At 42.8% G+C, this 26911-nt stretch overlaps 9 protein-coding genes across 9 annotated transcripts; 6 read left to right on the forward strand and 3 right to left on the reverse strand.

The window, feature by feature from the left end:
- Positions 1-27: 27 nt before the first annotated feature.
- prt (putative mushroom body vesicular transporter portabella) lies at positions 28-2801 on the reverse strand. Its single transcript, XM_017153199.3, has 6 exons — positions 2499-2801; positions 1900-2436; positions 725-1326; positions 451-667; positions 266-390; positions 28-202 (listed from the first exon to the last, which is right to left on the reverse strand). The coding sequence occupies exons 1-6, from the start codon at positions 2683-2685 to the stop codon at positions 110-112; spliced, it is 1761 nt and encodes a 586-aa protein (XP_017008688.2). The 5' UTR covers positions 2686-2801; the 3' UTR covers positions 28-109.
- Positions 2802-4000: 1199 nt separating this feature from the next.
- Positions 4001-4473, reverse strand: LOC108065294 (ciliary microtubule associated protein 1B). The gene is made up of 2 exons (XM_017153221.3): positions 4316-4473; positions 4001-4260 (listed from the first exon to the last, which is right to left on the reverse strand). Exons 1-2 carry the CDS (start codon positions 4335-4337, stop codon positions 4040-4042), a joined length of 243 nt encoding a protein of 80 aa, XP_017008710.1. The 5' UTR covers positions 4338-4473; the 3' UTR covers positions 4001-4039.
- A 131-nt stretch (positions 4474-4604) lies between these two features.
- Positions 4605-6600, forward strand: Gba1a (Glucocerebrosidase 1a). Its single transcript, XM_017153162.3, has 4 exons — positions 4605-4752; positions 4815-5833; positions 5932-6274; positions 6335-6600. The coding sequence occupies exons 1-4, from the start codon at positions 4695-4697 to the stop codon at positions 6598-6600; spliced, it is 1686 nt and encodes a 561-aa protein (XP_017008651.2). The 5' UTR covers positions 4605-4694.
- A 486-nt stretch (positions 6601-7086) lies between these two features.
- On the forward strand, positions 7087-8787 carry Qsox4 (Quiescin sulfhydryl oxidase 4). The gene has a single exon (XM_017153200.3). It carries the CDS (start codon positions 7114-7116, stop codon positions 8782-8784), a length of 1671 nt encoding a protein of 556 aa, XP_017008689.2. The 5' UTR covers positions 7087-7113; the 3' UTR covers positions 8785-8787.
- Positions 8788-9258: 471 nt separating this feature from the next.
- Positions 9259-11929, forward strand: Gba1b (Glucocerebrosidase 1b). The gene is made up of 9 exons (XM_070217071.1): positions 9259-9396; positions 9452-9594; positions 9894-10056; positions 10117-10264; positions 10325-10645; positions 10702-10831; positions 10926-11039; positions 11161-11684; positions 11755-11929. Exons 1-9 carry the CDS (start codon positions 9345-9347, stop codon positions 11852-11854), a joined length of 1695 nt encoding a protein of 564 aa, XP_070073172.1. The 5' UTR covers positions 9259-9344; the 3' UTR covers positions 11855-11929.
- Positions 11930-12337: 408 nt separating this feature from the next.
- On the forward strand, positions 12338-15514 carry LOC108065227 (lysosomal acid glucosylceramidase). Its single transcript, XM_070217072.1, has 9 exons — positions 12338-12425; positions 12492-12634; positions 12860-13001; positions 13063-13205; positions 13237-13562; positions 13619-13748; positions 13807-13920; positions 13994-14517; positions 15103-15514. The coding sequence occupies exons 1-9, from the start codon at positions 12374-12376 to the stop codon at positions 15200-15202; spliced, it is 1674 nt and encodes a 557-aa protein (XP_070073173.1). The 5' UTR covers positions 12338-12373; the 3' UTR covers positions 15203-15514.
- A 2062-nt stretch (positions 15515-17576) lies between these two features.
- On the forward strand, positions 17577-19091 carry LOC108065286 (alpha-tocopherol transfer protein-like). The gene is made up of 3 exons (XM_017153213.3): positions 17577-17869; positions 17934-18306; positions 18769-19091. The coding sequence occupies exons 1-3, from the start codon at positions 17577-17579 to the stop codon at positions 19021-19023; spliced, it is 921 nt and encodes a 306-aa protein (XP_017008702.1). The 3' UTR covers positions 19024-19091.
- A 36-nt stretch (positions 19092-19127) lies between these two features.
- LOC108065427 (alpha-tocopherol transfer protein-like) lies at positions 19128-20971 on the forward strand. The gene is made up of 3 exons (XM_017153421.3): positions 19128-19645; positions 19898-20270; positions 20598-20971. The coding sequence occupies exons 1-3, from the start codon at positions 19344-19346 to the stop codon at positions 20856-20858; spliced, it is 936 nt and encodes a 311-aa protein (XP_017008910.2). The 5' UTR covers positions 19128-19343; the 3' UTR covers positions 20859-20971.
- Positions 20891-26309, reverse strand: nau (myogenic-determination protein nautilus). The gene is made up of 5 exons (XM_017153420.3): positions 25689-26309; positions 24533-24655; positions 24392-24466; positions 21274-21352; positions 20891-21208 (listed from the first exon to the last, which is right to left on the reverse strand). Exons 1-5 carry the CDS (start codon positions 26208-26210, stop codon positions 21015-21017), a joined length of 993 nt encoding a protein of 330 aa, XP_017008909.2. The 5' UTR covers positions 26211-26309; the 3' UTR covers positions 20891-21014.
- Between the last annotated feature and the right edge of the window lie 602 nt (positions 26310-26911).

The following is a 26911-nucleotide window of genomic DNA, read 5'->3' on the forward strand; positions in this document are numbered from 1 at the left end:
GATTTTATGGGGTATTGAAGGGCTCAAATGGTTTACAAAAAATCAGCTCCAAATATATTGCTTTAATGAGCCAAAGGAACGCCTAATTCGGACAACTGGGCAGTGCAGCCTATTCCACATCCATGGAGTTGTAGAGCTGTTTATATCGAGATCCACGTCCGCTGCTTTGGAGCAGCATATCATTGTGCTGCTCTCTCAGGGCCTGGAAAATAATGGGATAAAAAGATTATAAATTCTTTGTTTTAATATGAATGAAATATGTTACCTTTGGATCGTATTTCTGGTACAAGTAGACCAGTATTGGACCATAGATCATGTTGAAGAGGCCGACGATGCGCATTAGCCAGGCGAAACCAAAGGTCTGTGCCAACTCACCACCAATGAGGGGAGCTGGTAAAATTTTAATCTTTAATAAATCCTAAAAAAATTATAATAAATTCCTTAACTCACCTAAGCAATAGGCCAGGCTAACCGAAGTCTGCTGGATGGCATAGACTGTTCCGTAACTGGACATGGAACTACTGCTCTCGCTGTGATCCTCTTGGGAAAGTGTGGCATCCACAAAAGTGGCCAAAAGCGGAACCAGTGCCGCATCGATTACTCCAATGCCCAGACCCAGGGCAAAATGGGGCATCAATAGTTGGGCAACCGTGGTGGCACTGGGTATCTGAATATGAATAAGAAATAATGAGTAATTAAATAAAAATCCTTTATAGTAACTCACCAGAATGGAGGCCACGCCCACTAGCAGCAAACTGATGCAGGACACCTTAACCTGACCATACTTATAGGCAATGCTGCCGAAGAAGTTTGTGCCCACAAAATAGCCCACGGAGTCTGGAATGAAGACGGTGCCCAGCTGCCACTTATTCGGCTTCAGATACTGGATTAGCCAGAGGGGCAGGCACGGCTCCAGCATGGCCATTGTGGATGTGGAGAACCAAATGGCCGCCACAATGGCCAGGATCATCTTGCACTGGAGTAGGGGCCGCCACTTGGGTGACTCCTCCACCACCACCTCCGGCTGCACTGACAGATCCATGGTCAGCAGCTGGAGGCCCAGACTGAGGAACATCAGCGTGGACAGAATGATGAACGGTGCCGACTTGCCCATCAGGTCGTACAGAATTCCACCGAAGGGATAGCCGAGCAGCACGCCCAGTGCGATGCTGCCCAGGATGATGCCCATCACCTTGGAGCGACGAGCCTCCTCCGGATAGTGCTGGGCCACCAGGCTCATGCCGCAGATGTTGATGCAAGCGGATCCCACGCCCTGCACCGCCCGGGCCACCAGCAGGGACCAATAGGATTCGCCAATGCTGAACACTGAAGGAGTAAATAAATAGTTATAAAATATTATAATGTGTATACAGGTTATAGCTTAAATAATAAAAAAAGAAACTAAAAAACCTTTACACAAAAAAATAATTCGATATGAAATATGGTCAATTCGACCTTATTTCGTATCAATATAAAGCCGATATGATTTATGTTAAATTTATGATTTAAAAATATCAACATGATATTTTATCATATCACATAAAAAACCAAATGTAGTATTTTTTAACAAATAATGTATAATAAGATAAACATAATCTTAATTGATATCAAAATGATATGATTAACTTGATCTTTAAAAAATATAAAATTGACCAGCACATATCAATCTGAACTTTTGTCCATTTTTCTGTAGCTGTCCGTAAAAAAATATTCTCTTGAAGTTAGAATTTTCAGATACTTTAAATATACATATTCTAGAATCGTGATTTGAATTGCGGTCAATTAAAATAAAACTTAAGTAAGATTGCATTGCTTAAACTTCAATTTCTCTTCAGCCACCTAATGAGTTGTCTTCCCATTAGTGAACCCCAATCGATGCCCTGAAAATAGATCACTCACCCAGCGAGGAGAGGAGCAGGAAGAAGGTGCCCACCACAATGGGAAGGCGGTAGCCAAACTTGCTGGACGCGTTGCCGACAATCGGATTGAAAATTAATTGGACAAGGGCCTTCATGGCCAGCAGCAGGCCGATGGAGCTGTTCTCCTGCGTCAAGGTCAGCTCCTTGTTGGTGGGTGGACTGCCGGGGGCCAGCTTCCTGTTCCTGCTCCTGTTCCCACTGCCACTCCCACTGCCAATTCCAATTCCAGTGACATTAGTGCCGCCCGACTGGCCATCAGTCAGCTTCAGAGGCAAAGTGCTGGTCGCTGTGGTGGTGGTGGCTTCGGTGGACAGCTGGAGCAGGGTGAAGTTTACCATCGATTTGCCCGGAATGGGATGCTTGGAGATGTAGAGCTGCGGATGTCCGCCGCCGGCTGAATCCCCCGCTCGATAGGCCAGTTTCGAGGATGATAGCGATGTATTCTCCACACTGAGCACCACCGGCAAAGACGAGGAATCCAGCTCCAGGCTGGCCAAGTAATCCGGCAGGATGGGCACTGCAAAGGGCGATAATTATCGTTTATTACCGCGCTTATCTGTAATTGATTCGGCCCATTACCAATTACGGTTAGCAGCATGTTATCTAGCAGCAGGGCCAGGTAGACAATCACGGCAATCAGGCAGCGATTGGAGGAGCCGTTCGCCCCGGACGGAGTGGAGCTGCGTCTGCCGGAGGCATTTAGCTGGGCAGCCGCCTGCGATTCCGATCGGGAGTGGTTCTGGCCGCGATTCGACTTCTCCGACATGGCGAGCGCTCGTTTGGCTAATTGAACAACTCAGATAGCGCCAATTTAGGCTGCCATATGGCTCCGGATTCGCGCCACAAATGTATCTACACGGAGCCAACAGGTGGTGGTGCTGCCCCAACGACGTATGCGCGAATATTGAAAGGCGGCGACAAGTTGCCGTTCTATTTTATTGACGGCAGGCGAAACGAGCCGAGTGAGCAGCCCGAGCAGATGGCCAAAAGGCCGAAGGCAGCCAGGCAACCAGCCAGTCAACCCAGATGGATCCCACTCCAGGCCATTCTATTCTGTTTGTGTCGAACATGGCTCTCTGATGGTGACCTCCAGGAGGGTATGTGATTTTATAAATATTTTTAAACCGATTTTGGGTCTACTAAGCTAGAAAAAATAATAAAAGCCTAATGCTATCTTAGATATTATTAAAAGAATTTATAATAAAAACTTACTTATATTTAAAATAATTGATAATTAATGCCAAAGTTTTTTATTTATAGCTTAATATTTAAAAAAAAAAGATTAATGGTGTTTTTCATGTACGTTTAAATTTCGAACTTTAAAACATTTTAAAAAATTGACAAAGTCAAACATGGCTTTGTTTTAAATATTTTTAAATAATTATAATTATAATTCCATTCCATTAAATATATATTTTACATTTCCCAGGAAAGTTAGAGCATTACAATATCCTGCAGACTAAAAAGGCTTTTTCAATTTTGCTATTGAACTGGTAATAGTTTTTGTTAACACCAAACTCAGCCGCACACACATGGCTTTAAAGCTTCGACATGGGATTCAGTATTATTAGCACCCCCTCGATATGGATGGATAGGATGGTGAGATGGAGATTAAAGCTCTGGCTTAAAGACCCGGCAGCGCGAGTGTTTGCCACCGCCCCGATAAGCAGGCTATGGACTTTTAGCCTTTAGTCACATTTTCCGTTTCATTGCACTTTTTGCCGTTTAAATTTAGTCCCGGCCAAATTGTGATGAATTTCCTCTATACTGAAAATTGATTTTAAAAAGGGGAGTGCGGCGGGCATCCAATGATATTGACCCATTTTTCAGTCGAGATGTGGCATAAATAAACCAGCATTAACCAGTTAAAATCTGTGACCAAAAAGATGATAACCAATGGTAATGACTAATCAGCAGACTTGATAAGGCGAAAGCACACCTGTTCTGTAAACTTGCCATTAACAGTCGGTAATCTACGCCCACTTAAGCTTAGCACATCGATTAGGCTAATCTGGCAAATATTTCCAGCTATTCGATTAGATAGCCGTTAAAATAATTCATTGGTAAATAATTAAAACTAATTTCTAAGAATGTATATACTAGACAATTTATTCTACCATTTAACGACGACGGTAAATAGAGTACTCTTCGGCTGAAGGCCGTCCAAATCGCGTGACCTTGCCCAGATGATAGGCAGCTGGTCCGGGTCCATCGACTTTCCTTGCACTATTACAGGACCTCGATGACGTCCCGAAGGAGAACTGCGGGCTTCGCTGCATCCGCTTATCACAGTTGTGGTAGCCAAAACAGCTGGGCAGGTTATAGGCGCCAGGTCCGGGCCCTAAAATTACAATTTCAATCTTTTCTTCACCAAAAACCACTCCAAAATTATTTACCAATAGATCTATTACACGACATGTTATATGGTTTTTTATAAAATTTTTTTTAGAAAAAGTTGTATAATTTTGAAACTCCAAAAAGAGTTGTTTGCCGAACGAGATTAAACTAGAGAATGAGAAAACCTATTGGCATGTTCCCAAAATAAATGTAAAATCTAAAATCAAGGCCCAGCTGATGATGATACTATTGATGCCAATCTCAGTCTCATATCGCCAAGTGGTCTTATCGCCTTTGCTTCCTGTATTAGCCCCTTTTTTTGTCGGAGAACCCCAAGTGGCCAGATAAACGGCTAAGACCTTCTCCACTTGGAACCTCAGAGGCGGCCAATACTTTCAGTCGACTGGTGGCGATTTGAGCGAACGGTCAACTAGGAATATGTTCGCCAGCAGAGGAATCCTGGTGCTGCTGGCAGTGCTGCTGCTATCGGCAATTGGTAAGTGGCAATAAACTTAGGCTGGTCAATAAACCGAAATTAGAAATGAAATTAACCTGCAGGTGGCCACTCAGAGTCGGTCCCCTGCAAACTGAAGGATGAGAAGCACGGCAAGGTGTGCGTCTGCACAGCGGACTACTGTGACTATCTGGAAAATCCCGTGCTGACGGACGAAACAGAGTGGTTCCTGATCTCCAGCTCCAAACAGGGACTAAGGTTCTCCACCACCAGCGATAAATTCGGCAAAGAGGAGAAGGTCACGGTGCAGGATTATGTGGAGCCTGAGGTCACTGAGAAAACTGCAAATAAAACTATCTTTTCCCGCCTCTTCGATGAGGTGGTGGCCAGTGCCTTTACCCTGGATTCCCGAGAGAGCTCCATCACTCGCTCGGTTACTCTGCGATTGGATCGCAGCAAGACCCACCAGAAGATGGTTGGTTTCGGAGGCAGCTACACCGGAGCAGTAGAGTATTTGGTGGATAACTTCAAGCAAACGGAACTCGCGGATCATCTGTACAAGTCCTTCTATGCCGAAGATGGCCTGGGGTTCAATCTTATGCGCGTTTCCATCGGCGGGTGTGACTTTGACCTGGAGGCCTGGTCCTATGCCGAGGAGGAGGGCAACACTCTGCTCTCGGATATGGATGAACTGAACGCCCATGATGTGAAGCGAGTGGAGCAAATCAAGCGCCTCATCGAAGTGTCCGGCGTGAAGAATCTGCTCGTCAAAGGAGCCGCCTGGAGCGCCCCGCCATGGATGAAGACGAACAGCAAGTGGACAGGATTTGGACGACTCAAGCGGGCCTACTATCAGACCTGGGCCGACTATCATCTGCGCTGGATCAAGCTGATGGAGGCCAATGGCATCCCTATCTGGGCTATTTCCACGGGTAATGAACCCCTCAATGGCATTTTCTTCATGTACTTCGTCAAGTTCATGAGCATGGGTTGGACGCCACAGACCCAGGCCATTTGGCTTAACGATCATCTGGGTCCCACCATCCGGAACTCTGAGTTCAAGGACATTATCCTGTTTGGCAACGACGATCAACGCTACTCCTTCCCCCATTGGTTTAAAATGGTGAGTAGAGAATTTCCCAGTAATAAATCTAAAAACAAGAATGATTTAATTAGCACCACTTCAAAGTTTATATTTCTTATCGCTTGTACTTTTTTCAGATGAACTATACCCGGCCCAATTCGATTGATTATCTGGACGGATTATCGGTGCACTGGTATTGGGATGAGATTTTCGGCAATAGCTTCATCGAGCACACCACGGAATATGCCCCCGACAAGATTCTGATAGTTTCCGAGTCCTGTATCGGTGATAAACCCTGGCAGGCGGCTGCTCCTCTTCTGGGAAGTTGGGAGAGGGCCGAGAAGTATGCCCGTGACTACCTGCTGAACATTAAGTTGGGATTCCACGCGTGGATCGATTGGAACATTTGCTTGGACGAAGTGGGTGGTCCCAACTATGTGGACAACACGGTGGATGCTCCAGTTATAGTCAACACTACAAGTAGGAAATCCATTAATATTATATACTGATTCGTTATTAAATAACGTATATTTCTTCCAGCCTTTGAGGAGTTCTACAAGCAGCCCATGTTCTACGCCATCGGTCACTTCTCCAAGTTGGTTCCCGAGGGTTCCGTTCGCATAGATGCCGTTCCCAGTAATGTCAATCTGGATTCAGTTGCTTTCCTGCGACCGGATAACAAAATCGCCGCCGTTCTTTTTAACAGCGGTCGCGCCGATCTGGACATTACTTTGGTGGATAGTGTTAGGGGTCAGTTCGTCGTTAATGTTCCCGCCAAATCCATTCACACCTTGTTGTACAGCTAAAACCGTTCTGTTCTTAACTTAATGATTGAAAACTAAAAACATTAAATAAAAGAAACAAAAAACATATAAAAGAGATAATTTTTCTTGAAGGTTATGTAAAAGTAAATAAAATAATATATTATGAAAACGAGAGGTAAGTTATATTTAAGAAGTCTATAACGGTCTTCAAAAAAAGGTGTGGTGAAAATATTTTATGAACTCTTAAAAATTGTTGCAGCTTACTTTTGGGCTTTTATCAAAATTTATTAAAATTTATTAAACAAAAAAATTAAAACTAAAATTCTAGATAATTAAACCAAAATAGCATAGCTTTATTTTTTTTTTATAGGTAATAGATACTTTTTGGAATGTATTGTAATCAGAGAAACATTTTAATTGTGTTATAGTATTCGTGCCTATGCAGAATGGAAATTTTCACGCATTCGTTTCGGTTCTTAAACCAAAGCTAAGTAGATCCATTGATGCTATCCATCAGTTGCAGTAGCCCAGTAAACTAGTAAGCACCGTCTGGAAATGAATCGTTATATTATATCACTCTTATCGTGCATCCTGCTCTTCTCCTCCGGACTCACAGAGCTACTCTACAATCCGGATGACAATGTGTATCAGCTTGATTTTGCCACATTTGAAACTCGACTTGGTGAGCCGACAGCGGGAAAGTTGGTAAAGTTTTTCAATGGATTCTGTAAAGAGAGCCAAGACTTTATGCCCGCATTTAGGAAACTATCGCGTAACCTCTACAAGTGGCGACGTATACTGAAAGTCCATGTGTTTGATTGTTCGAAGGACGAGAACAATGAGATCTGTCGAAGTTTTAGAATCCGTAGAACACCAACACTGCGATACTTTCCCATGGCTTACCAGCGAAATCCCGACGATCTGGGTACCGAGATCACCAGTCGGAATGTGAAGGAAATCGAGTCGGAGTTGGGCTTACTCCTTGGAAAAATGAAGTACTTTAAAATGTTTACCAAGGAGGACAATATAACGGATATATTTCGGGACAACGCACACGTGAAGTACGTTGCCATGGTCTTTCAAATGTGCCTCTCCAATTTTCTGCCGCACTTCGAAACGGGGAATTCGATGGAGGAAAGATTTGCATCCATAGACGATTGTAATGAAGCCAATCCTGTGGTTTCGTCCATTGGAAGGAACACTCTCCTCGAATTGCTGCCCTACAATGAAGTTGTCATCCGCGTCTTCGATGATCATGAGGTTTACTCTAAATTCGGCATATCACCGGTACCTAATTTAATAGTGCTCTTGAATCGCTCTATAAAACCGCTGTTCCTAACGCCCGAGATTGATAACAGTAAGGCTTATGCGGGTGCCATAAGGCAATTTCTTGTGTTTGCCGACCATAAACCGCATAAACCCTTACCAAAAACCCTGCCCACCAACATCAATGAGGCCTTGCGATACGAGATTTTGGAGCATCATAAGCATCGACGATCTCATCGGGTATATCGAGCAGATCTGGAACGGGCCATTAATCAAATCCTTAAAGTTGAACTGCGCAGAACATCAAACTTTATTGGCATTAAGCTAAGTGTCCTGAACAATTTTCTAAGGCTGATATACTACCTAAGTCCTCTAAAACCAGAGGCAAAAGAAAAACTATACAGTCTATATAGTAAGACCAAAATTAAAACTAGACTTACCGGGGTTAGTTTAGAGGAATTGGTCTTCAAAGCATTGAGGAACTACCCATTTGATGGAAATCACTATATTGGCTGCATTGCTTCTCAACCTTTTTTGCGCGGTTTCAGCTGCTCCCTTTGGACACTATTTCACTATCTCACCGTGGAGTCGAACTTCAAATCGGGTGCTGTCGTTCAAGTCTTCAATGCCTATGTCAAATTCTTCATGGACTGCAAGGACTGCGTTGACAAATTAAAGGAGTTTAAGAAGCTCCGGCCACTTCGTAACGTAAGGTCCCATGACCAGGAGGTTTTATGGCTTTGGAAACTACACAATTTTATAAACAAGCAGTTGGCCGGTGATTCTACTGAGGATCCGCAATTCCCGAAGATTCAGTTCCCTAGCGAAAAGGATTGTCCCAACTGTCGAGACAACCAATCTGAGTGGCGCACTGAAGAAGTGCTAAAATATCTGAAGAACATCTATTCCTTAAAAAACCTTAGTTGGTTCGGAATGGCATCTGCTAAAGCTTACACTTAGGTACTCTTATTTGGAAAAATTACTACTTTGCATTTGCTTTTTATATTTATATTTTTATTCTTATCACCCAAATTTGGATTGTTTTTCTGAGTTGTAATTCTCAACTGTATGCAAATAAATTTAGAATAAAATCCAAATTTTAAGGTCTTTGAAATAAGATCTAGACGGAACTGGTCCACTTATTATTCTAAAAAGTTCAAAAATTTAAATAAAATACTACTTTGGAAATAAGGTAAGCATTTCCTAACTGTTTTTGTTTTTAAACCCCCCTTTGGGTTCCCACTCCGCCTCTGGGTTTGCATAACTTTTACTTTTGATTGCGTGCGCGGATTTCCAAGTGGGATCGCCTCGACTGGTGACTATAGCTACTTGCCGGTCCGGCCGCTTTATCAAATCAACAAATCAGCTGAGCCCGGGTCAAGTGGCGTTCGAAAACATAAACATCAAGTTGAGCGAAATTCGGTTGCTTGCTTATTCGAAAGCAGAGTCGCTCTCGTTTTGAGCTCAGTTGTGGCCAGGCCCTCGATCGAGTAGCATTGTCTGTAGGGTGCAGTGCAAAAATGAAGACACATTTGCTTTGCTTTCTTTTTGTGCTCATCGTAATCTGCGCAGGTGAGTGGGAAAAAATTCATGAATGCATGCCTACCTGAAGAAACGAAATATTCAGGTGCTCCAGAGAAGCAGCTGCCCTGCGATTTGCGCGAGACGATCCATGGAAGCGTGTGTGTTTGCAACAGCACCTACTGCGATTACCTGGAACAGCCCCAACTCACTGATAACTCCCAGATTGTGGTGATTAGCTCCAGCAAGGTGAGTCAGCAGGATTGTCGGCAATCGCGGTCACAACAATAGCAATTCGAAAAATACATTTGCTCAATATTATCAGGCACGTTTTAGGTCACGATTAAGTTGATTCAATTGAACTCGTGATTATGGTATAGTTTTATTATCATGCTTAGCCTATCATGCTTTTATGAATGTTGAATTAAATTTTCATAATAAAAAAATTTTTATTATATGAAGAAAAGTTCAATACAATTAAAATGATCTACTTTAAGGACCAGAGCTCAAAGAATTTAATTATTTAATTAAATTTCCAATTTTCCCAGGATGGCTTGCGCTTTAAGAAGACAACAGGGAATATATCAGACGAAAAACCCCTGACAGTGGAAGATAAACAGTTTACTGATGAGAACTTCAAGGCAGAGGCGATAGTAGTGGATCAGGAGAGCAGAGCCTGGTTACAGTTGGCCAATATTCCCCAGCGCCTGTGTAGCTAAAGAAATCCGAAAAAAACTACAAACAAATCTAAAATGTATCATACAATTTCAGTTATCAATGCCAGCACTAGAACGTTTCGGATATCCGTGAGACGAGAGCAGCAATTTCAGAATGTCTCCATTTTTGGTGGAGCCTTCACAGGTACAGTCTCTCATTTAATCAAGGAATTGCCAGAAGAGCTACAGGATCATGTCTACAGGTGGGTTATAAATGGGAAATACCTTAAGAGACATTAATTTCTAAACCATTCCCTTTACAGATCCTATTACCATCCTGATGGAATTGCCTACAGTACTGTTCGAATGTCGATAGGTGGTTCTGACTTTGATTTGGAGCCTTGGGCCTACAACGAGTGGCCTCGTGATGATCTAAAATTAACAAACTTTACATCTCTCGATCCGAGGGATCTGCAGAAAATAGACCAACTGAATCGCTTAAAGACTGTTGGTCAACTAGATGAACTAAAGATCATGGGTGCCGCCTGGAGTGCTCCGCCTTGGATGAAGACCAACGATCGCTGGACGGGATTTGGTCAGCTGAAGTCGGAATATTACCAGACCTGGGCTCTCTACCACCTCAAGTGAGTGAATATTCTGTGAAATATTCCCATCTATGAACGAACTGATATTCTTGCAGGTTTCTCGAACTCATGCGGTCTAAAAATATGCCGATTTGGGCCATATCCACTGGTAATGAGCCGCTAAACGGCGTCATCGGCTTCTTCTTTGTGCACTTCATGAGCATGGGCTGGACGCCCTGGCAGCAGGTATGAGCCATTAGCCATTAGCCATTCGAAATTGGCCACTGGCCATCGATCACGATTCTGGCTATTAAGCATGTCGACATTTCTTTCGGGCCAGGCTATTTGGCTGAGCGACAATCTGGGACCGACGATCAGGAACTCGGCGGAGAGCAAAGTGCTGATCTTTGGCAACGACGACCAGCGGTACACATATCCCTCGTGGTTCAGAAAGGTAGGTGGATATGTTGTTATATGAGCAAAACAATCGAGATAACAGATTCAGCATGTCATTTCATGCCCTGTTTCTGCTAGCCACCACTGATTTATATAGCAGATTATTTTCTCCTCCTCAGATGCGCTCATCCCGCAACAATTCGCTATCATATTTGGATGGTCTCGCGGTTCACTGGTACTGGGATGAGCTGATTGGGCCACAACTCATCGACCAGGCGCACACGGAGATGCCGAAAAAGATGCTATTGAATACGGAGTCCTGCATCGGGGACAAACCCTGGCAGACCCATGGCCCCGAACTGGGAAGCTGGCAGCGCGGAGAGAGCTATATGAGGGCCTACACCCAGGATCTGAATCACAACTTCAATGGCTGGCTGGATTGGAATTTGGTGCTGGACGAACAGGGCGGGCCAAACTATGTGAAGAACTTCGTGGATGCGCCGGTTATTGTGAATGCCACGAGTCGTAGTGAGATATATAAACAGCCGATCTTCTATGCCATCGGGCACTTCTCCAAGTTCCTGCCACCGCAATCGGTTCGCATTGAGACGCGAATCGAAAACCAGGGCAGTCCCTTCACCCAACTCAGTGTCGTGGGCTTCCAGCGACCAGACGGCAGTGTGGCATTGATCATATACAACGGGTAAGTGTGAGAGCAGTCGCAACTTATTCCAAATTTCCAAATCCTTGGTCTTGAAATCTTGCAATTTCAGCCAGAACCTGCCTGTGGATGTGGCCCTCAATGATAGCCAACGTGGAGCGATCAATCTCCGCCTGCCGCCGCGCTCCTGGCACACGGTGCTCTACAAATGAGAGCGGTTCTCTTCAATTCCCTTCCCGGAACTACAAACCAACTATAAAGTAATTTAAATTAGATTGCCATTCCTATCAAATTAAAATTGATAAATTTCTGAATTGTAAATTTTATCTGAATGCTGATAAGTTTAGAAATAAAATTAAAAACTAAAAGGTTTTTGACATAAGATTTAAACGGCTTCGGAAATTGTGTTGTCCATTTTTTTTAGAAGAGGTATACAAAATGGAAAAATTGAAATGGAAAATGTGGAAATAAATTACATTATCGTAGATTAACTAACAAGGTAAGGTTTAATTAAATTAAAAAATTAAATTCGGAAATTAGCTAAATATTTTAATAAACTGGTGATTATAGCTATTTGCCGGTCCATCCGTTTTATTCAATCAACAAATCAGGTGAGCGCGAAAACATTGAGCGAAATTCAGTTGCTTGTTTATTGAGGTAGATCTCGTTTTGAGCTCAGTTGTTGCCAGACCTTCGATCGATTCTCATTGTCTGTGGACTGCAGTGCAAAAATGAAGTCATTTTTGCTTTGCTTTCTTTTTATGCTAATCGTAATCTGCACAGGTGAGTGGGAAATAATTATATTATAATTTATGAATGCATGCCTACCTGCAGACCCGAAATTTTTAGGTGCTCTAGAGAAACAACTGCCGTGCGATTTGCGGGAAACGGAACATGGAAGCGTGTGTGTTTGCAATAGCACCTACTGCGATTATCTGGAACAGCCCCAACTGACTGATAACTCCCAGATTGTGGTGATTAGTTCCAGCAAGGTGAATCCACAGGATTGCCGGCAATCGCGGGCACAACCTAGCACTTCGACAAATATAATTGCTCTACATTATTAGGCACGTTTTAGGTCACGATTAAGTAGGTCCCATTAAAAGTGAATAGGTTCAGTTTTATGATCACGCTAATTAAACTTTTAAAATAAAAAGTTTTTATTTTTTCAAGAAAATAAGAGCTTCAGTTTTAAATTAATTTTGAAATTTTTACAGAATGGCTTACGCTTCAAGAAGACAACAGGGTATATCTCAGAAGAAAACCCCCTAACAGTGGATGATATACAGTTCACTGATGAGGACGTGGATCCTGAGCCCCGTGCCTGGTTCCAGTTGACCAATATTTCACAACGCCTGTGTATATAAAGAAATCTAAAAAGTACTAAAAAAACCATCTAAAGTGATTACTACATTTTCAGTTTTCAATACCAACACAAAAACACTTCGTATATCCGTGAGACGAGAGCAGCAATTTCAGAATATCTCCATTTTTGGTGGAGCCCTAACAGGAGCAGTCTCTTATTTACTCAAGGACTTGCCAGAAGAGCTTCAGGATCATAAATAGGAAAAACGCATTTAAAAACCATTTCCATTACAGATCCTATTACCATCCCGATGGAATTGCCTACAACAGTGTGCGAATGTCGATAGGAGGTTCTGACTTTGACTTAGAACCTTGGGCCTACAACGAGTGGCCCCGTGATGATCCTAAATTAACTAACTTTACTTCCCTTGATCCGAGGGATCTGCAGAAAGTCGAACAGCTAAGGCGCTTAAAGACTGTTGGTCAGCTGGATGAACTGAAGATCATGGGTGCCGCCTGGAGTGCTCCACGCTGGATGAAGACCAACAATCGATGGACAGGATTTGGTCATCTGAAATCGGAATATTACCAGACCTGGGCTAACTACCACCTCAAGTGAGTGAATGTTCTCCGCAATGTCCCCATCTATAAAAGAACTTATATTCTTTAAGATTTCTCGAACTCATGCGGTCTGAAAATTTGCCCATTTGGGCCATATCCACTGGGAATGAGCCGCTTAACGGTGTCATCGCCTTCTTCATTGTGCACTTCATATGCATGGGCTGGAGGCCCTCGCAGCAGGTATGGCCCATTAGCTATTCGACAGTGGCCACTGTTAAGCACATTTCTTTCGGTCCAGGCTATTTGGCTGAGCGACAATCTAGGACCGACCATCAGGAACTCAGCGGAGAGCAAGGTGCTCATCTTTGGCGACGACGACCAGCGGTACACGTTTCCCTCATGGTTCAGAGAGGTTCACGGAGTTTTTATCTTTCATTAAAGTAAGGAAAGGTATTTAAATCGTCTATTATTTTCTTATGCTTCAGATGCGCTCAGCCCGCAACGATTCGATGTCATATTTGGATGGTCTGGCAGTTCACTGGTACTTTGATGATTTTTTTGCGCCAGAACTCATTGACATGGCGCACACGGATATGCCGAATAAGATGATATTGAACACGGAGTCCTGCATCGGGGAAAAATTCTGGCAGACACGTGGTCCCATGCTGGGAGCCTGGCATCGCGGAGATGCCTACATGAGGGCCTATACCCAGGATCTGAGGCACTACGTCAATGGCTGGCTGGACTGGAATCTTGTGCTGGACGAACAGGGCGGTCCCAACTACGCGAAGAACTTCGTGGATGCTCCGATCATTGTGAATGCCACGAGTCGCAGTGAGATATATAAACAGCCGATCTTCTATGCCATCGGGCACTTCTCCAAGTTCCTGCCGCCGCATTCGGTGCGCATCGAGACGCGAATCGAGAACCAGGGCAGTCCCTTCACCCAACTCAGTGTCGTGGGCTTCCAGCGACCAGACGGCAGTGTGGCGTTGATCATATACAATGGGTAAGTGCTAGGGCAGTCGGGGAATGGTATAACTAAAGTAGAAACCAAGAACACTTTGAAAAACGGTTAGGAAACATTACATTATCATGACCAGTGGCGTAGCCACTGTAGCATTGAAACCATATTTCATCCGAGAAAGGAGGGATTTATTATAGAATTTAGAAAAACACAATTCCATGCTAAATATTTAAAATAATTCTATAAGCGTCAACGACTTTGTTTTCTAAAAACTTTGTTTACAACTTCGTATGTAGCTTCCTTGCATTTTTGTTAGATTTATATAAATAAGCATTTATTATATAGGGAAAATTTCAATTCTTGTAATTCTAAAATTTTTAAGGAAATTGACAATTTATTTTGTATGAACCCTTAAAGACTACATTCTTAAATTTCCGAGTGATTTTTCCAAGTGCTTTGGGCGCATCTATTTCGGGTTGCATCTGCGACGGTGCCGCTTAAGTGCGTCAACTTAATTGCCGACAACGTTGCGATTTAGTTTTATGAATGTCTCTAATGGAGACCCTGCACTCGGCTACTTTTATTCTGAATTTCCAAATCCCTGCTCTTGTAATCTTGTAATTGTAGCCAGAACCTGCCGGTAGATGTGGCCCTCAATGATAGCCAGCGAGGACCGATCAACCTCCGCCTGCCGCCGCGCTCCTGGCACACGGTGCTCTACAAATGAGAGTTCCCTTCCCGGAACTACAAACCAACTATATAGTAATTTAAACTAGGCTACAAGGAGGAGGAGGGGGCAGGGCGAGGAGTCCAGCTGCCGCTGCCCAGAGGACCAATTGAGGCTCAAGTGACAACAACGCAACGGAAGCCAATAAATTGTCCTCAACAGGATGAGCAGGATAATGGGTATGAAGAGATGGGGCCTGCAATGCAAGGATGCAATGCGGAGACAGCGGAAATTTGTTTAAGCTGCTCAATTTGCCGGAACGCGTCTGTTTACAATGAAATTTCATTTGCCGTTTAATTTTCCTCTTCTATTTTGTATTTCTTTTGAGGGTACGGGAAACGGCAAAGTACAAACGTCATGCATGTTCTATATAGTATATGGGAACATATCTCGGATCAAGTTGAGTGACAACTGCCAGTCGAGCGACAACTACGGCCAACCGAAAAAATGCATCTCGCTTGAATATTATCTTTAGGATAGCGCTGCTAGCCTCTCGTATATTTGTTCAATATGCTCTATAAATATGATTGTCAATTGAGCGCCTAGCAAATGCATTTTCCCATTTTCCCCGCCTTTCCTGCTCTCTTCCTCGCACTTGGCGCACAAAATGGGGCGTTTTATGTAAGTCTATAAATTAAAACATAAAACGTTTATAAACCCATATGACTGCTGGTCGTGGCAACTGCAGCGATGCGCTTCCATTTTGTTTTGAATTAAATATGAATATTAAAATTATTTGTATATTTTTGCTTACTCGTTTTGCTTTTATTTAAACCACTTATGGTAAAGACTTAATTGCTGTGCCAATTATTTATTTGGAAAACCAAAATAAATATTTAAATTTAAATGTGCATATCATTTTCTAATAATACTTTGAATAAACCGTAAATCGCTTATTTAGAATTTACATATATTTTTTCTATCCATTGGATTGGATAATTATTTTATAGCCTCTGCATTTAAATTTTCCATTGCCCAGAGTAACTCTTAAGTACAGAATATTACAGATTGAGATGTCAGTAAGGCACTCTCGGTGGCATTAATTCCCTACCCTTTTGTGTCAAGATTCCCTATGGCATCCATCACTTTCGCCGAGTGCAGCATATGCAATCCGAGGGTTTGCGAGCATATCTGAAGTGCTTACAACAAAATACACTTATCAGCAATGAGTGTGTCAGTTACATACCCATACCCCCTACATATATATACTTATATCTCACCCTTTTCTCCCCACAAGAAAGTGGCAATGTGTCGAGTGCGATGGTGCAGTGCAGCGAGCTGTTAATGAGGCTCATTATTAATATGGCAACGATATGTTTGTGTCATGAGCAATGAGTTGGCTGCGAAGGGAATTTACACGCGCTGCCCTGTCAGCAGGAAGATCAAAGCGCAGCCTCTGGATACCAAGTACCAACTCCCAAGTCCCATGACCATAATGTGTTATGAGTTATTGGCGGAGTGGGAAGATGATCCGCTTCCTGGGATCCCGAATAGCCAGATCTACTACAGATCTCCAGATCTTCCGATCTCCGGCTTGTCAGCAGCTGACAGCGCCATGTCACAGCAATTTGCCCAGCAGTATGTAGGTGTTCCATGTCAACTTCAACAGCGCATCGCCACCTACAGAAGATGTCGGTGTATAATGCCCTCTGACAGGCACTCAAATTGAATGCTCACAATACGGACTCCGACGAACTGGATACTATTTAGCGTTAGATTTATTTCGTGCATTAAACGCAGATCGCATTTCAAAAGAGAGTACTCGTGCACTGGGAAAAGTTATTGTTGAAGTCTTGATAAAAATCCTCTGTTTTTTATAATATTTATACAAAGCCATTTATAATTCAAACTTTTTAAACATTTTACAAGTATAAAGCTTCCAATTTAAGGATCTTCTCTTAAAAAATATTTTTAAGAAAATGTATAATTAGTCTTGATTTAAAAACATGTGTAGATATTCTGCAGAGCTCTAAATAAAAAAGTTTTCCTTCAATATCTATATCCTATTTTTAAATAATTTAATCTCAGTGCATTTGCAACCATTTCCCAAATGTGCGCGTGAAGGGCACTTAAGAGATGTCTTTAGACAGGCGCCGGATGTGCGCTATCATTCCCAAATATCCCATATATAGTACACATCCCTGACTCCCTGGAATATCCCAATATTCCAGTTCCCGAGATTCGAGAGAAAAGTGCAAGTTACAAATGCGTGCAGATAACGAGAATGAAGCGGGTGTATTTTCCCTATCCGATTCGGCCGATCGATAAGATTAGATTATGGGCCACCCACCATCGGATGGAGAGGGAAATAGGCAAATTAGATATATCATGGCTGGGGCCAAATGCCATCAAACAGAGCATAGCCGTTACCAAAATGCGACGTCCACTCTCGCCGACATTGGCCAAGTTGGCCGAAAAGGAGGTGAACGAGACGCCCGACCGGATTCAGCAGGACATCATTATCCTGCGCGTCTGGATTCGCCAGCAGCCGCACTTGCGAGCCCGTACGGATGTGGACTTCTTGATTGCCTTCCTGCGACGCTGCAGATACAGTTTGGAGGAGACCAAGCGTAGGATCGACCGCTACTTTACCCACTACAATCTTTTTCCTGAAATTATGAACAATCGCTGTGTTACGCAACGACTTTTGGATATCAATCGAATGGGGTAAGCTGGGGAAATCAATAAGGAAATCTAAAATATACTGATAATTTCCCGAATTACCTTTCAGAATATGCCTCTATCCCGATATGCCCAAGGGCGATAGTCGCACGGCCATGTTCATAGCCCGATTTGGCCACTTCGATCCCAATCTGTACATGCTGCGCGAGATCTATCACTTTTCCTCGATGGCCATGGAGGTGATAGCGCTGGAGAATGACTACGCCTCGCTGGCGGGAATCTGTGAAATCATTGACCTCGAGGGCGTCAATTCGGACAAGATGCGGCGATTCGACAGGGTTTTATTTCGCAAATGGTGGAACTGGCTCTATAATTGCAGTCCTTTGAAGGTCAAGGAAATGTACATTATCAACATGCCCAAGGATATTCAGGGTACCGTCATGTTTCTCTACAATGTGCTCAGCATGCAGGTTAATTATCCGGTTAGTATTTATTTTTATTAACGATTTATATTTTCTCATTTTTCTACACCCAAAAAAAATTGATATGAAACGATGATCGATTTTAGATTATTTTAGATCAATTTTAGTTTGATATGCGGCCAGGTAAATTTGACCTGGTCGAAAAGAGTACTTCATGTAAAAACGATATGGGTTTTGCATGACCTGAAATTTACATGGCCATATCGATTTTACGGGAATATGTTTTTTTTGTGTGTATCAAAATTCCCAATATTTGAGAAAAAATTATGAAAATATTCGGAATGAATTTTAGAAATTCGGGGCTAACGGAAAATTTTAGTTTAACATAAGAAAGAAGGGTCCGTTAGTAAATTTACAATAAGTAAAAACATTTTCTAAATTCTTATTATTTAAAGAAAAGGTTTAATATTCAGGGCAAATATTTTTTTAAATTTACCTTTAAATATCCCTTTACCTTTTTAGATACGCGTCCTGAAGAACAGCGAGGAGCTGATCGAGCACATTGGCAAGGACTCGCTGCCGGAGGAGTACGGCGGCACCAACGGCCACATGGGCGAGTGCGTGGCCTACATGGAGGACCTGCTGAACAGCTACCGTGGGTATTTCGAACAGGACGTCAACTACGGGACCATCGAGGAGCTGCGCCACGGCGAGATAGCCACCTACGAGGCGGAATTCGGAGCCAGTGGCTCCTTTCGTCGCCTGAACTGGGATTGACACTAAGATCCGGAAGCAGGAAATCTGTATCTAGTATCCGTCTTCCCAACCGATAGCATAACCCCATATAAACACACATTCCAGGCTCTGTAGCTGTAGTCGATCAATTAAAGATAACACCCCACTTATTATCTATCAATGCACTCGTGTATCTATATCTATCTGCCCCCGGCCGACGGGTTTCGGGTTGCCGTTCCAGCTAGTTTACAAGGTGTTGGCCCGATTAGATAGCGCCACCGCCGCGACTCGACTCGACCAATTCGACCAGGGCGGTGCGTCAGTGGCTTTAGCATTCAGTTAGCATTGGAACGAGCGCCGGAATGGCGAGCAAACTGAGACCTCTCGACCCCCAACTGGCGGCTCTGGCCAAGAGCGAGTGCAACGAGGAGCAGGCCCAGCGCTCGGAGATTGTGGCCACCATCCAGACGTGGATCACCAAGTCGCCGCACCTCAAGGCGCCCACCGATGAGCAGCTGATCCTGGCCTTCCTGCGGCGCTGCCGTTTCAGCCAGGAGGAGACCAAGCGGCGGTTCGACAACTACTACTCCCTGCGCAGTGTGTTCCCCGAGGTCCTGGGATCGCGGCAGGTGGACGAGGCCCTGCTCACCCAGCTGCAGAGAGGGTGGGTTCTTGTCCTTAAATAATATAATTTTTTAGAATTCTTTATTTCACCAATCATTTAAATTTCGAGCTTCTAATCAGTGGTGTCAAACTAACGAATTGTTGAAGTCTTTATCATAGTAATGGTAAAAATAATTTATGCACTCACTATCTATGGACATTACTAACAAACGTGACTACTGAAAAATATTGTGTCGAAGGTTTAAAAACTCAGTGTAATTAAAAGTATCTAATTTACTATACCAATCTCCAGGATCCATGTGATACCCAGCAGACCAGTGAGTGCCGAAGGACCAAGGGTTATCATCTCGCAATTTCGGAACATCGATCCCAAGAAGTCAAATCCCCGCGAGGCCTTTAAGTTGGTCTTCATAATGCTGGAACTACTGGCTCTGGAGTGCGATAATGCCTCGATTTCTGGCCTGGTCTGGGTTGTGGATGCCCGGGATGTGACCATGGAGCAGATGCTGCAATACGATCCCTTCCTGCTGAAGAAAGCGTTCGCCTTGGTGGACCAGTGTATTCCACTGCGATTTGTGGAGATTCATATGATAAATATGCGAAAGGAGGGACAGACCATCTTCAATTTCGTGACTAAGTTTTTACCCTCCAAATTGCCTTTTAAGGTGAGTCATTGCAGGAATTTCTATCAAACAATATAATTCGTAAAAAGGTTCATAATGGTCATTAAAAAAGAACATATCCTCTAAAAAATCAAAGACTATTTAAACAATTTAAACAATTTAAACAAAGCGGCTCATTTCATTTATCTTTATTATTATACTCTTTTCCATTGTCAGTTTTAATTTTTTTATTCATGTGGGAAATTTAATAGATTTAAATAATATTTATATCTATTAAATACGCAAAAATGTATTAATTAATTTTTGTTCGGTAGGGCTCTTAAAAATATCTATATAATTTATTTTAATCCCCTTCCTTAATCTTCACAGTTCGTGGTGCACAAAAAGTCGGAGGATCTTTACCAGCACCTTCCAAGAGATGCGATGACCATCGAGTACGGCGGCACCAACGGCTACCAGGCGGAGTCCGTCGATCATTGGCGCCAGAAGCTGCTGGACAACAAGGATTACCTGGCCAAGGATGCCCAGTACGGAACCAATGAGAAACTCCGCGTCGGATTGGCCAGTGCCTGGGCCAACGGAGAACTGGACGGGATGAGCGGCTCCTTCCGCAAACTGGAGCTGGACTAAGTTAAAGACTCTACTGTGCTGCTTTCAATTACCATTTAATTACATAAGTACTAAAGCTATACAAATAATTTAAGGCCTATTCGGGTTCACTGGGTATCTCGTGTATCCTCTTAAAAAATATCTTTACAATTGCCTAGGGGGTTTCGAAACCTAATGCTAAGTGCTGCATTTCCGCTTGAAGTTCGCGTGTAGCGATGTGGGTGCAGTGGCTCCAGATGTGGGCGGCGTCTTGGAATCAGCGGTTGAGGGCGTGGCCTTGTTCTGAATGGGACTCGTGGTGCTCTTGTTGATGCTCTGGACAATGAGGTTCAAGCAGTCCAAACTCGAGCCATTGGCATTGCCATCAAATTCTATTTAAGGGAATTTTTAAATATTATAGGTATATTGAAAAATCTGAAAATCTAAAAAATCTCACCTGTAAACTGGCCATATTTCTCCATGTGCTTATTGTAGAAACTCAGTTTGTCTTCTAGATAAGCGCCGGCATAGGAGCTCTGTAAAAAAGCGAATAAAAGAAATAAACTTTTAGTTGGCCTCAAGCGAAATTGGGGAAACAATAAATTACACAAAAGTGTCGCCGGGGCGAAATGACAACGTCAAAAATGCTCCGGGGGCCTGTCAAGTTGGCCAACGAGTGCCATTCGAAATGCAGTCTAATGATGAGATTAAGCCAAAATTTATGCAAGTAAAGATTCCACAGGCCAATTAAAATGCATTGAACCACCGCATTGTCTGCACTTTTGTGGGCCATTGTGTGCTGTTTTGCCGCACACTTATTAGCAATTAAATTAATTTGATGCTATATTTTTGCTGCGCATACGCAGACGACACGGCATCCGGAGATTCGCTCGGGATTTCATTAGAAAAATTCGCATTAACGCCGATGCTAAGCAAATTATAATTGCCACTTCTGGGTGGGTTTCCTTTATCCCCCCATCTATCTGCACCGTGCGACTGCAGAATGCCGTCACTTCGTCTACAAGGATCGGAAAAACAGAGCATCCCGTGGTGTTTGAGTGTTTATATTTAGCAAACAACAAAGTACGGAGGAGCAGAACAACAGAATTCAACCCGAGCCGAGTGAACTGAACTAAACTGAACGAGAACAGACGAACTCACACTGCACTTTTATAAAGCGATTTATCATTTTCCAAGCGTTTAGTGACAGCCTGCGCTCGATATGCGACAACTCACACACTGATACACAGCGAAAAATTACCCGAAATGAGGCTAAATTATATATATTTCAATTCTAGGTTAACATTGTATATGTACGGCTAGATTAAAATATTATTAGATAATAAATGGGATGCTGTAAGATCGAAATATGTTTTTGAAAATGTATAATTCGTATTTAAACATATACAACTTTTTCCGGTGCACTTGTTCGTATGACTATATGGTATTTCGGTGTATTTCATTTCTCCGAGCATATATCATGCGTTGTATCTGAATGAAATGCCACTTATCACTTGGGCATTCCGTTTCTTGGGTTGCGTAAAGATCTTAAGCCGCTTTTTGGCGCGCTCCTCTTAGAAGTTCTCCACCGATCTTCGAGCACATAACGGATATGCGGCATTATGCGATTTGTTAACCACAAGCAGCATGAAACTTTACCATGAAATATGCTTTTAATAAACTAAACCCACTTCGGGGAGGTTGCTACATTTTTATGACTTCTGCGGTCACTCGTAAAATCTTATAATCCATTTGTGAAAAGTCTCTAGTGACGTACAAATTAAATGCAGCCTGAAATACATATTTTTAAACAGATGGAAATATTATTTTATGACCAATATCTACCCAAATTATAATTTCCAAGAAACGTAGACCTTAAGACCAACTATATCACAAGACCCTAACGAAAAAAGTACCTACTTTTTGCCTTACCAAAATGCTTTAAATTCCTGGGAAATATTTGACTATCTAATGATCGAGCCGTGAGGTCAGTACAAGATAACAAAAGTGTGCACGAGCATATCTATTATCTATTTCTGAATTGTTTTTATTTTCCCCTTTGTTGTGATCGTAAAAAGCTCAATTGAAGGGAACCCTATCGAGTACTGACTCACTTACAGGTACGTTTATCAATGGACTGTTTGCACCCGCGTTACCCGCATCTTTCGATGAGTCATTTGCACCCAGAGTTTCTATCTGAACACTTAAATGATTATGGCTTCAATTACGTAGAATTTTGACTGATAGACGGCCTGGCATTTTTGAATTCGGCTACACTTAACGCCATGTACATATATCTGAAGTACTTCAATTTATTGGCCGCGATAAGCGAATTTATGGGGAACTCGCGATGCACACTTCGCTGTGACTTGGAAACAGTTCAAAAGGAAATCTTGTACTTAAATCGAGCGCGTTTATAAATACACTGGCTCCAAATGAATGGATATGGATGAGATGGATGGATTGCCAGGGTCTGAAATGCATTTGAATGTCTGCACGTTTGGCGCGGTGCCAGTTTTTAATCAAACTATGGCCGCACATTAATATCTGCCAATGGGGGGCGCAGTCAACATACAAATATGCTAAGTTTTATGGTAAATTAACAAATTTGTACATTAAAAATGTGAAAAACTTAAACAAACTGCATGGAAATTACTCAACGCAGGCCGGCCCGAAATGAAAAGGGGGCGATTGCCATTGCGATGGCGATGGCAAAAATGTTTGCATAATTGTTGACAATTTGTTGGCCTGTCAGTTGGGAGTATACGTTGGGGTATAGCGCTCCCGTTGCCCCACTTTCCGGATTTCCCCCACACTTAAGCCATGTCTTGCAACACCTTTCGAAGAAGAACACCCCGAGATCTTGTCATGTTTTTCCTGTGCAATTTGTCAACTGCCACAACGGTTTTGTTCCCCGGCGCACGGAAACTATTATGAAACAGAAAAAGGCGATCGTCGCAATCCACCAAACATGGTGGGGATGACGACTCCTGCTCCAATGAATTTGTTGTAATTAATTTACAACACGATTTCACGATTCCATTTTCAGGCGGGCTTATAAAAAGAAAATTTATTTATTGCCTTTCACTAAATGCACAGACAACGACCCTTTCCCGGCTGCCGTAAATTCTCCGGCTATTTGTCCTCTATTTTTTCACGTTTTTGGTAGAAAACTTTCACCCCACCATCTGGGCAAACTTCCCTCCAGAATCCCAGAATCATAACTCATAATGTTCCCGGTAATCGGGTGAATCTCCAAGGAGGAGGACGGCCTGGCAGAGGAGCTTATTAAGTCGCACGTCAGCGAGCGCATAAATTCCGGTCAGCAGATACAACAGATATCGGATGGGACTCTTTTGGGGATCGGGGATCCATTTGTATATATTCTATTTTCATGTTTTCGGGCACTGCGGCGGCCAGACCCTGAGATTTTGATGAATGTGCGCGTCGCCAAAGAAAAATGTACGAAAGCGCTGCTCATGCATGAGAATTTTACGAGAAAATAATTGCGGAACGATATGCCCCTCCTCTCGATGCTGGGCTTAATATTAATTGGCGTTCAGCGGAAAACTTACCAGATAATCGGACTGGCAGCTTTTGCCGCTTAGACTGGGCGCCAGGTTGTCGCCATCGCGTGTGGGATTGGATTCCTAAAGTCCCAGAGAAAAATAGATTATTATTTAAATAGGGATAGGTTAAAACAAGACAAGACATACCTGCAGCAGGTCCTCCAGGCTCTCGATATACTCGATGGCATTGCGCAAGATCTCGACCTTGGGCAGCCGCTGGTTGGGATTGGACGATGTGCGTCGCTTGAGGATCTCAAAGGCCTCGTTAACCTAGAATGCGGGAGGAATAATCAATTAATGGCCATCGTTGAAATCATGGAAACCCATTAGGCGCGCCATAAAAACACAGCCCCAGGCGTGTTCCCCTTTAAGTGGCTCTTTAATAAAACATATTTTAAATTAAATAGAGCATAAAATTTTCAACAATTAAACCGTTCGCCCGTCGTCTGTCTCTTTATGACAGCCGCCCCTTTCCGCCTTCGCTTCCCCCCTCTGATTTCCCCTTCTGCTAATGTCTCTATGTGGAGCTATAAATACGTGTGGTTCATCCAAAACTTTTACGATTGTCGAACTCATAAATGCCGCTGTTTAACTCTTGGTCTTGGCAAATCTTTATGTTTTACACTAGTTGGGTGGTTTCCCTTTCTGCGTTTTATGTCCACGGATCCTCCCTGGTGGTACGGGCCATCCAACGCAAGTGGCGATGTGTTAATTTGTGGGGTGCTAGCGGCCCTAATGACATTGCAACAAAGTTGCAGTCCTTAAACGTGACGGAATTTTCAACATTACAATAAACTATTTTAAGATTCAGCCGAGGATTAAGTAAAAAAGTATTGAAGGCTAGCTGTTATGACAAATAATATAGTTCTTTAGCATCCTAGATCTTCATTATAATAATCCTAATTTATAATCAGAAAAATAATTCTTAAAAAACTTTTAAATGTTTTTGAATATCATCTGGTAATGGGTTAAGAAATTACTCGGTTTGCTTTTTAAATTTAAAACCTTTTTATCTGAATTCTTTGCAAATTTATCAATGAACACTTTTAGTCAACTGATCCAACTCTGAATCCTTTACAAAAATAAATATTTCTCCTAGGTTATGAATTTAGATAACTTTTTTCTATAGGCGTATAAATTTTTAATTAATATTTGTAGTATTTTTTAAATATAAATACAAATTTTTGTACTTCAACGTTCGTTTTAAAAGTTTAGTTAGCATTTTTTTTAAAAGAATTAATCCGATATAAAACTGGGACAAAGAAGATGGAATAAATCGCTATTACTTGAAATGAATCCTCACCTTTCTCAGTCTCCGACGTTCCCTCATTGTGGCCGCCTTCCGTCGGTCCACGGTGACGCTCTTCTTCTTGCACGCCTTGCAGGCCCAGGTGAGGCAGGGTCGCGAGGATTGGGCGGAGGAGCAGACCAGAGGCGCCAGGACGTGCTCCTCGGAGCTTAGACTGCTGTTCTCGTCATCGTAGTCGGTGGTGTAGATGGGCGAGGGCGTCATATTCATGCCCAACTGTTTGTCCAACTCCGCCGGATGATTTCCGTTACTGTAATTGCAGGAAGATCCCAATCCGGAGGTGGAGATCGAAGCAGTGCCGTTATTTCCCGCACTCGCATCCCCGACGGCATTGAAGCGGCTGAAGAAATTCTGCAGGGTCTGATGGGAATTCTGGCTGGGATGCGATAGCTGATTCTGTTGGTTATAATTGCTGAATCCATAGCCAGGATGGGACTGCTGGCCATAGCTGTTGTTGTACTCCTGCTTGATGTTGTGACCCGCGGGCATTTCACTGCTGCTATTGTATTTGGTCATTTTGGTACACTTCTCTTTTAATAAATTTAAATATAATTATGTTTTTGATACCACAATTAGGTGTATGTTTAGTTACAATTTTTAAGTTTCCAGGTGTATTTGTTTCAAGTTGATAGGATAAATTTAAGAAATTAAACAATTTTCTATAAAAGGCTGCTGTTTTTAATCCATTTTTAGTCATCCAAGTAGCAAGTGGTTGTTTTTAATTTATTGATGATCTTATAAATTTTTATAAATTCACTCAAATGAGTTTATGATAAATAATCGCAGAGATGCACTGTCGCACTACAGTTTTCTTAGTTTCATTTTATAGTCCCGAAACCAAAAGTTTTTAAGTAGAACTAATTGCAGTACCGGAGCTGAATATTTCTCACGTTCACTATATTTTTCAAAAACACCAAAGTTTTGATGGATTCGAAACTACACAATTTTTTTAATCACGTTTAAAAATATGATCTTCCACTTTACTTGAGACTCCCGATTCACGACGATTTAGCGAGCTGCAGGGAGTACGTACCGCCGTCCGCCGCAAACGCAAGACATTTGGTGACAATATCCAAGAAGCACGGATCTCGGGGCCCCCAGATGTGCTCGCGATCCTCTCGGAGCGCGGAGGCTGCTGCGTTTTGAGTGGCTGGCGGGCGGTGCTCTCGAGTGGTTCCTATTTTTAGACGCGCCCCGCCATTAGACGACATTGGCGG

Source organism: Drosophila takahashii, chromosome 3R, assembly GCF_030179915.1.
Source record: "Drosophila takahashii strain IR98-3 E-12201 chromosome 3R, DtakHiC1v2, whole genome shotgun sequence".
Lineage (NCBI taxonomy): Eukaryota > Metazoa > Arthropoda > Insecta > Diptera > Drosophilidae > Drosophila > Drosophila takahashii.

Coding starts and splice junctions, on each gene's coding strand:
- prt (XM_017153199.3), bottom strand. CDS start 2,685: ATGTCGGAGAAGTCGAATCGCGGCCAGAACCACTCCCGATCGGAATCG. Junction 1,327..1,899: donor CCTGCTCCTCTCCTCGCTGG/GTGAGTGATCTA, acceptor TTACTCCTTCAG/TGTTCAGCATTGGCGAATCC. Junction 668..724: donor TGGGCGTGGCCTCCATTCTG/GTGAGTTACTAT, acceptor ATTCATATTCAG/ATACCCAGTGCCACCACGGT.
- LOC108065294 (XM_017153221.3), bottom strand. CDS start 4,337: ATGTCGTGTAATAGATCTATTG. Junction 4,261..4,315: donor GTCGTGTAATAGATCTATTG/GTAAATAATTTT, acceptor TTGTAATTTTAG/GGCCCGGACCTGGCGCCTAT.
- Gba1a (XM_017153162.3), top strand. CDS start 4,695: ATGTTCGCCAGCAGAGGAATCCTGGTGCTGCTGGCAGTGCTGCTGCTA. Junction 4,753..4,814: donor GCTGCTGCTATCGGCAATTG/GTAAGTGGCAAT, acceptor ATTAACCTGCAG/GTGGCCACTCAGAGTCGGTC. Junction 5,834..5,931: donor TCCCCCATTGGTTTAAAATG/GTGAGTAGAGAA, acceptor TACTTTTTTCAG/ATGAACTATACCCGGCCCAA.
- Qsox4 (XM_017153200.3), top strand. CDS start 7,114: ATGAATCGTTATATTATATCACTCTTATCGTGCATCCTGCTCTTCTCC.
- Gba1b (XM_070217071.1), top strand. CDS start 9,345: ATGAAGACACATTTGCTTTGCTTTCTTTTTGTGCTCATCGTAATCTGC. Junction 10,265..10,324: donor CTACAGGATCATGTCTACAG/GTGGGTTATAAA, acceptor TTCCCTTTACAG/ATCCTATTACCATCCTGATG. Junction 10,646..10,701: donor TGGGCTCTCTACCACCTCAA/GTGAGTGAATAT, acceptor ATATTCTTGCAG/GTTTCTCGAACTCATGCGGT.
- LOC108065227 (XM_070217072.1), top strand. CDS start 12,374: ATGAAGTCATTTTTGCTTTGCTTTCTTTTTATGCTAATCGTAATCTGC. Junction 13,206..13,236: donor AAGAGCTTCAGGATCATAAA/TAGGAAAAACGC, acceptor AACCATTTCCAT/TACAGATCCTATTACCATCC. Junction 13,563..13,618: donor TGGGCTAACTACCACCTCAA/GTGAGTGAATGT, acceptor ATATTCTTTAAG/ATTTCTCGAACTCATGCGGT.
- LOC108065286 (XM_017153213.3), top strand. CDS start 17,577: ATGCGACGTCCACTCTCGCCGACATTGGCCAAGTTGGCCGAAAAGGAG. Junction 17,870..17,933: donor TTGGATATCAATCGAATGGG/GTAAGCTGGGGA, acceptor ATTACCTTTCAG/AATATGCCTCTATCCCGATA. Junction 18,307..18,768: donor GCATGCAGGTTAATTATCCG/GTTAGTATTTAT, acceptor TTACCTTTTTAG/ATACGCGTCCTGAAGAACAG.
- LOC108065427 (XM_017153421.3), top strand. CDS start 19,344: ATGGCGAGCAAACTGAGACCTCTCGACCCCCAACTGGCGGCTCTGGCC. Junction 19,646..19,897: donor CTCACCCAGCTGCAGAGAGG/GTGGGTTCTTGT, acceptor ACCAATCTCCAG/GATCCATGTGATACCCAGCA. Junction 20,271..20,597: donor CCTCCAAATTGCCTTTTAAG/GTGAGTCATTGC, acceptor TAATCTTCACAG/TTCGTGGTGCACAAAAAGTC.
- nau (XM_017153420.3), bottom strand. CDS start 26,210: ATGACCAAATACAATAGCAGCAGTGAAATGCCCGCGGGTCACAACATC. Junction 24,656..25,688: donor AACGTCGGAGACTGAGAAAG/GTGAGGATTCAT, acceptor CCCGCATTCTAG/GTTAACGAGGCCTTTGAGAT. Junction 21,353..24,391: donor GCTGCCAGTCCGATTATCTG/GTAAGTTTTCCG, acceptor GCTTTTTTACAG/AGCTCCTATGCCGGCGCTTA.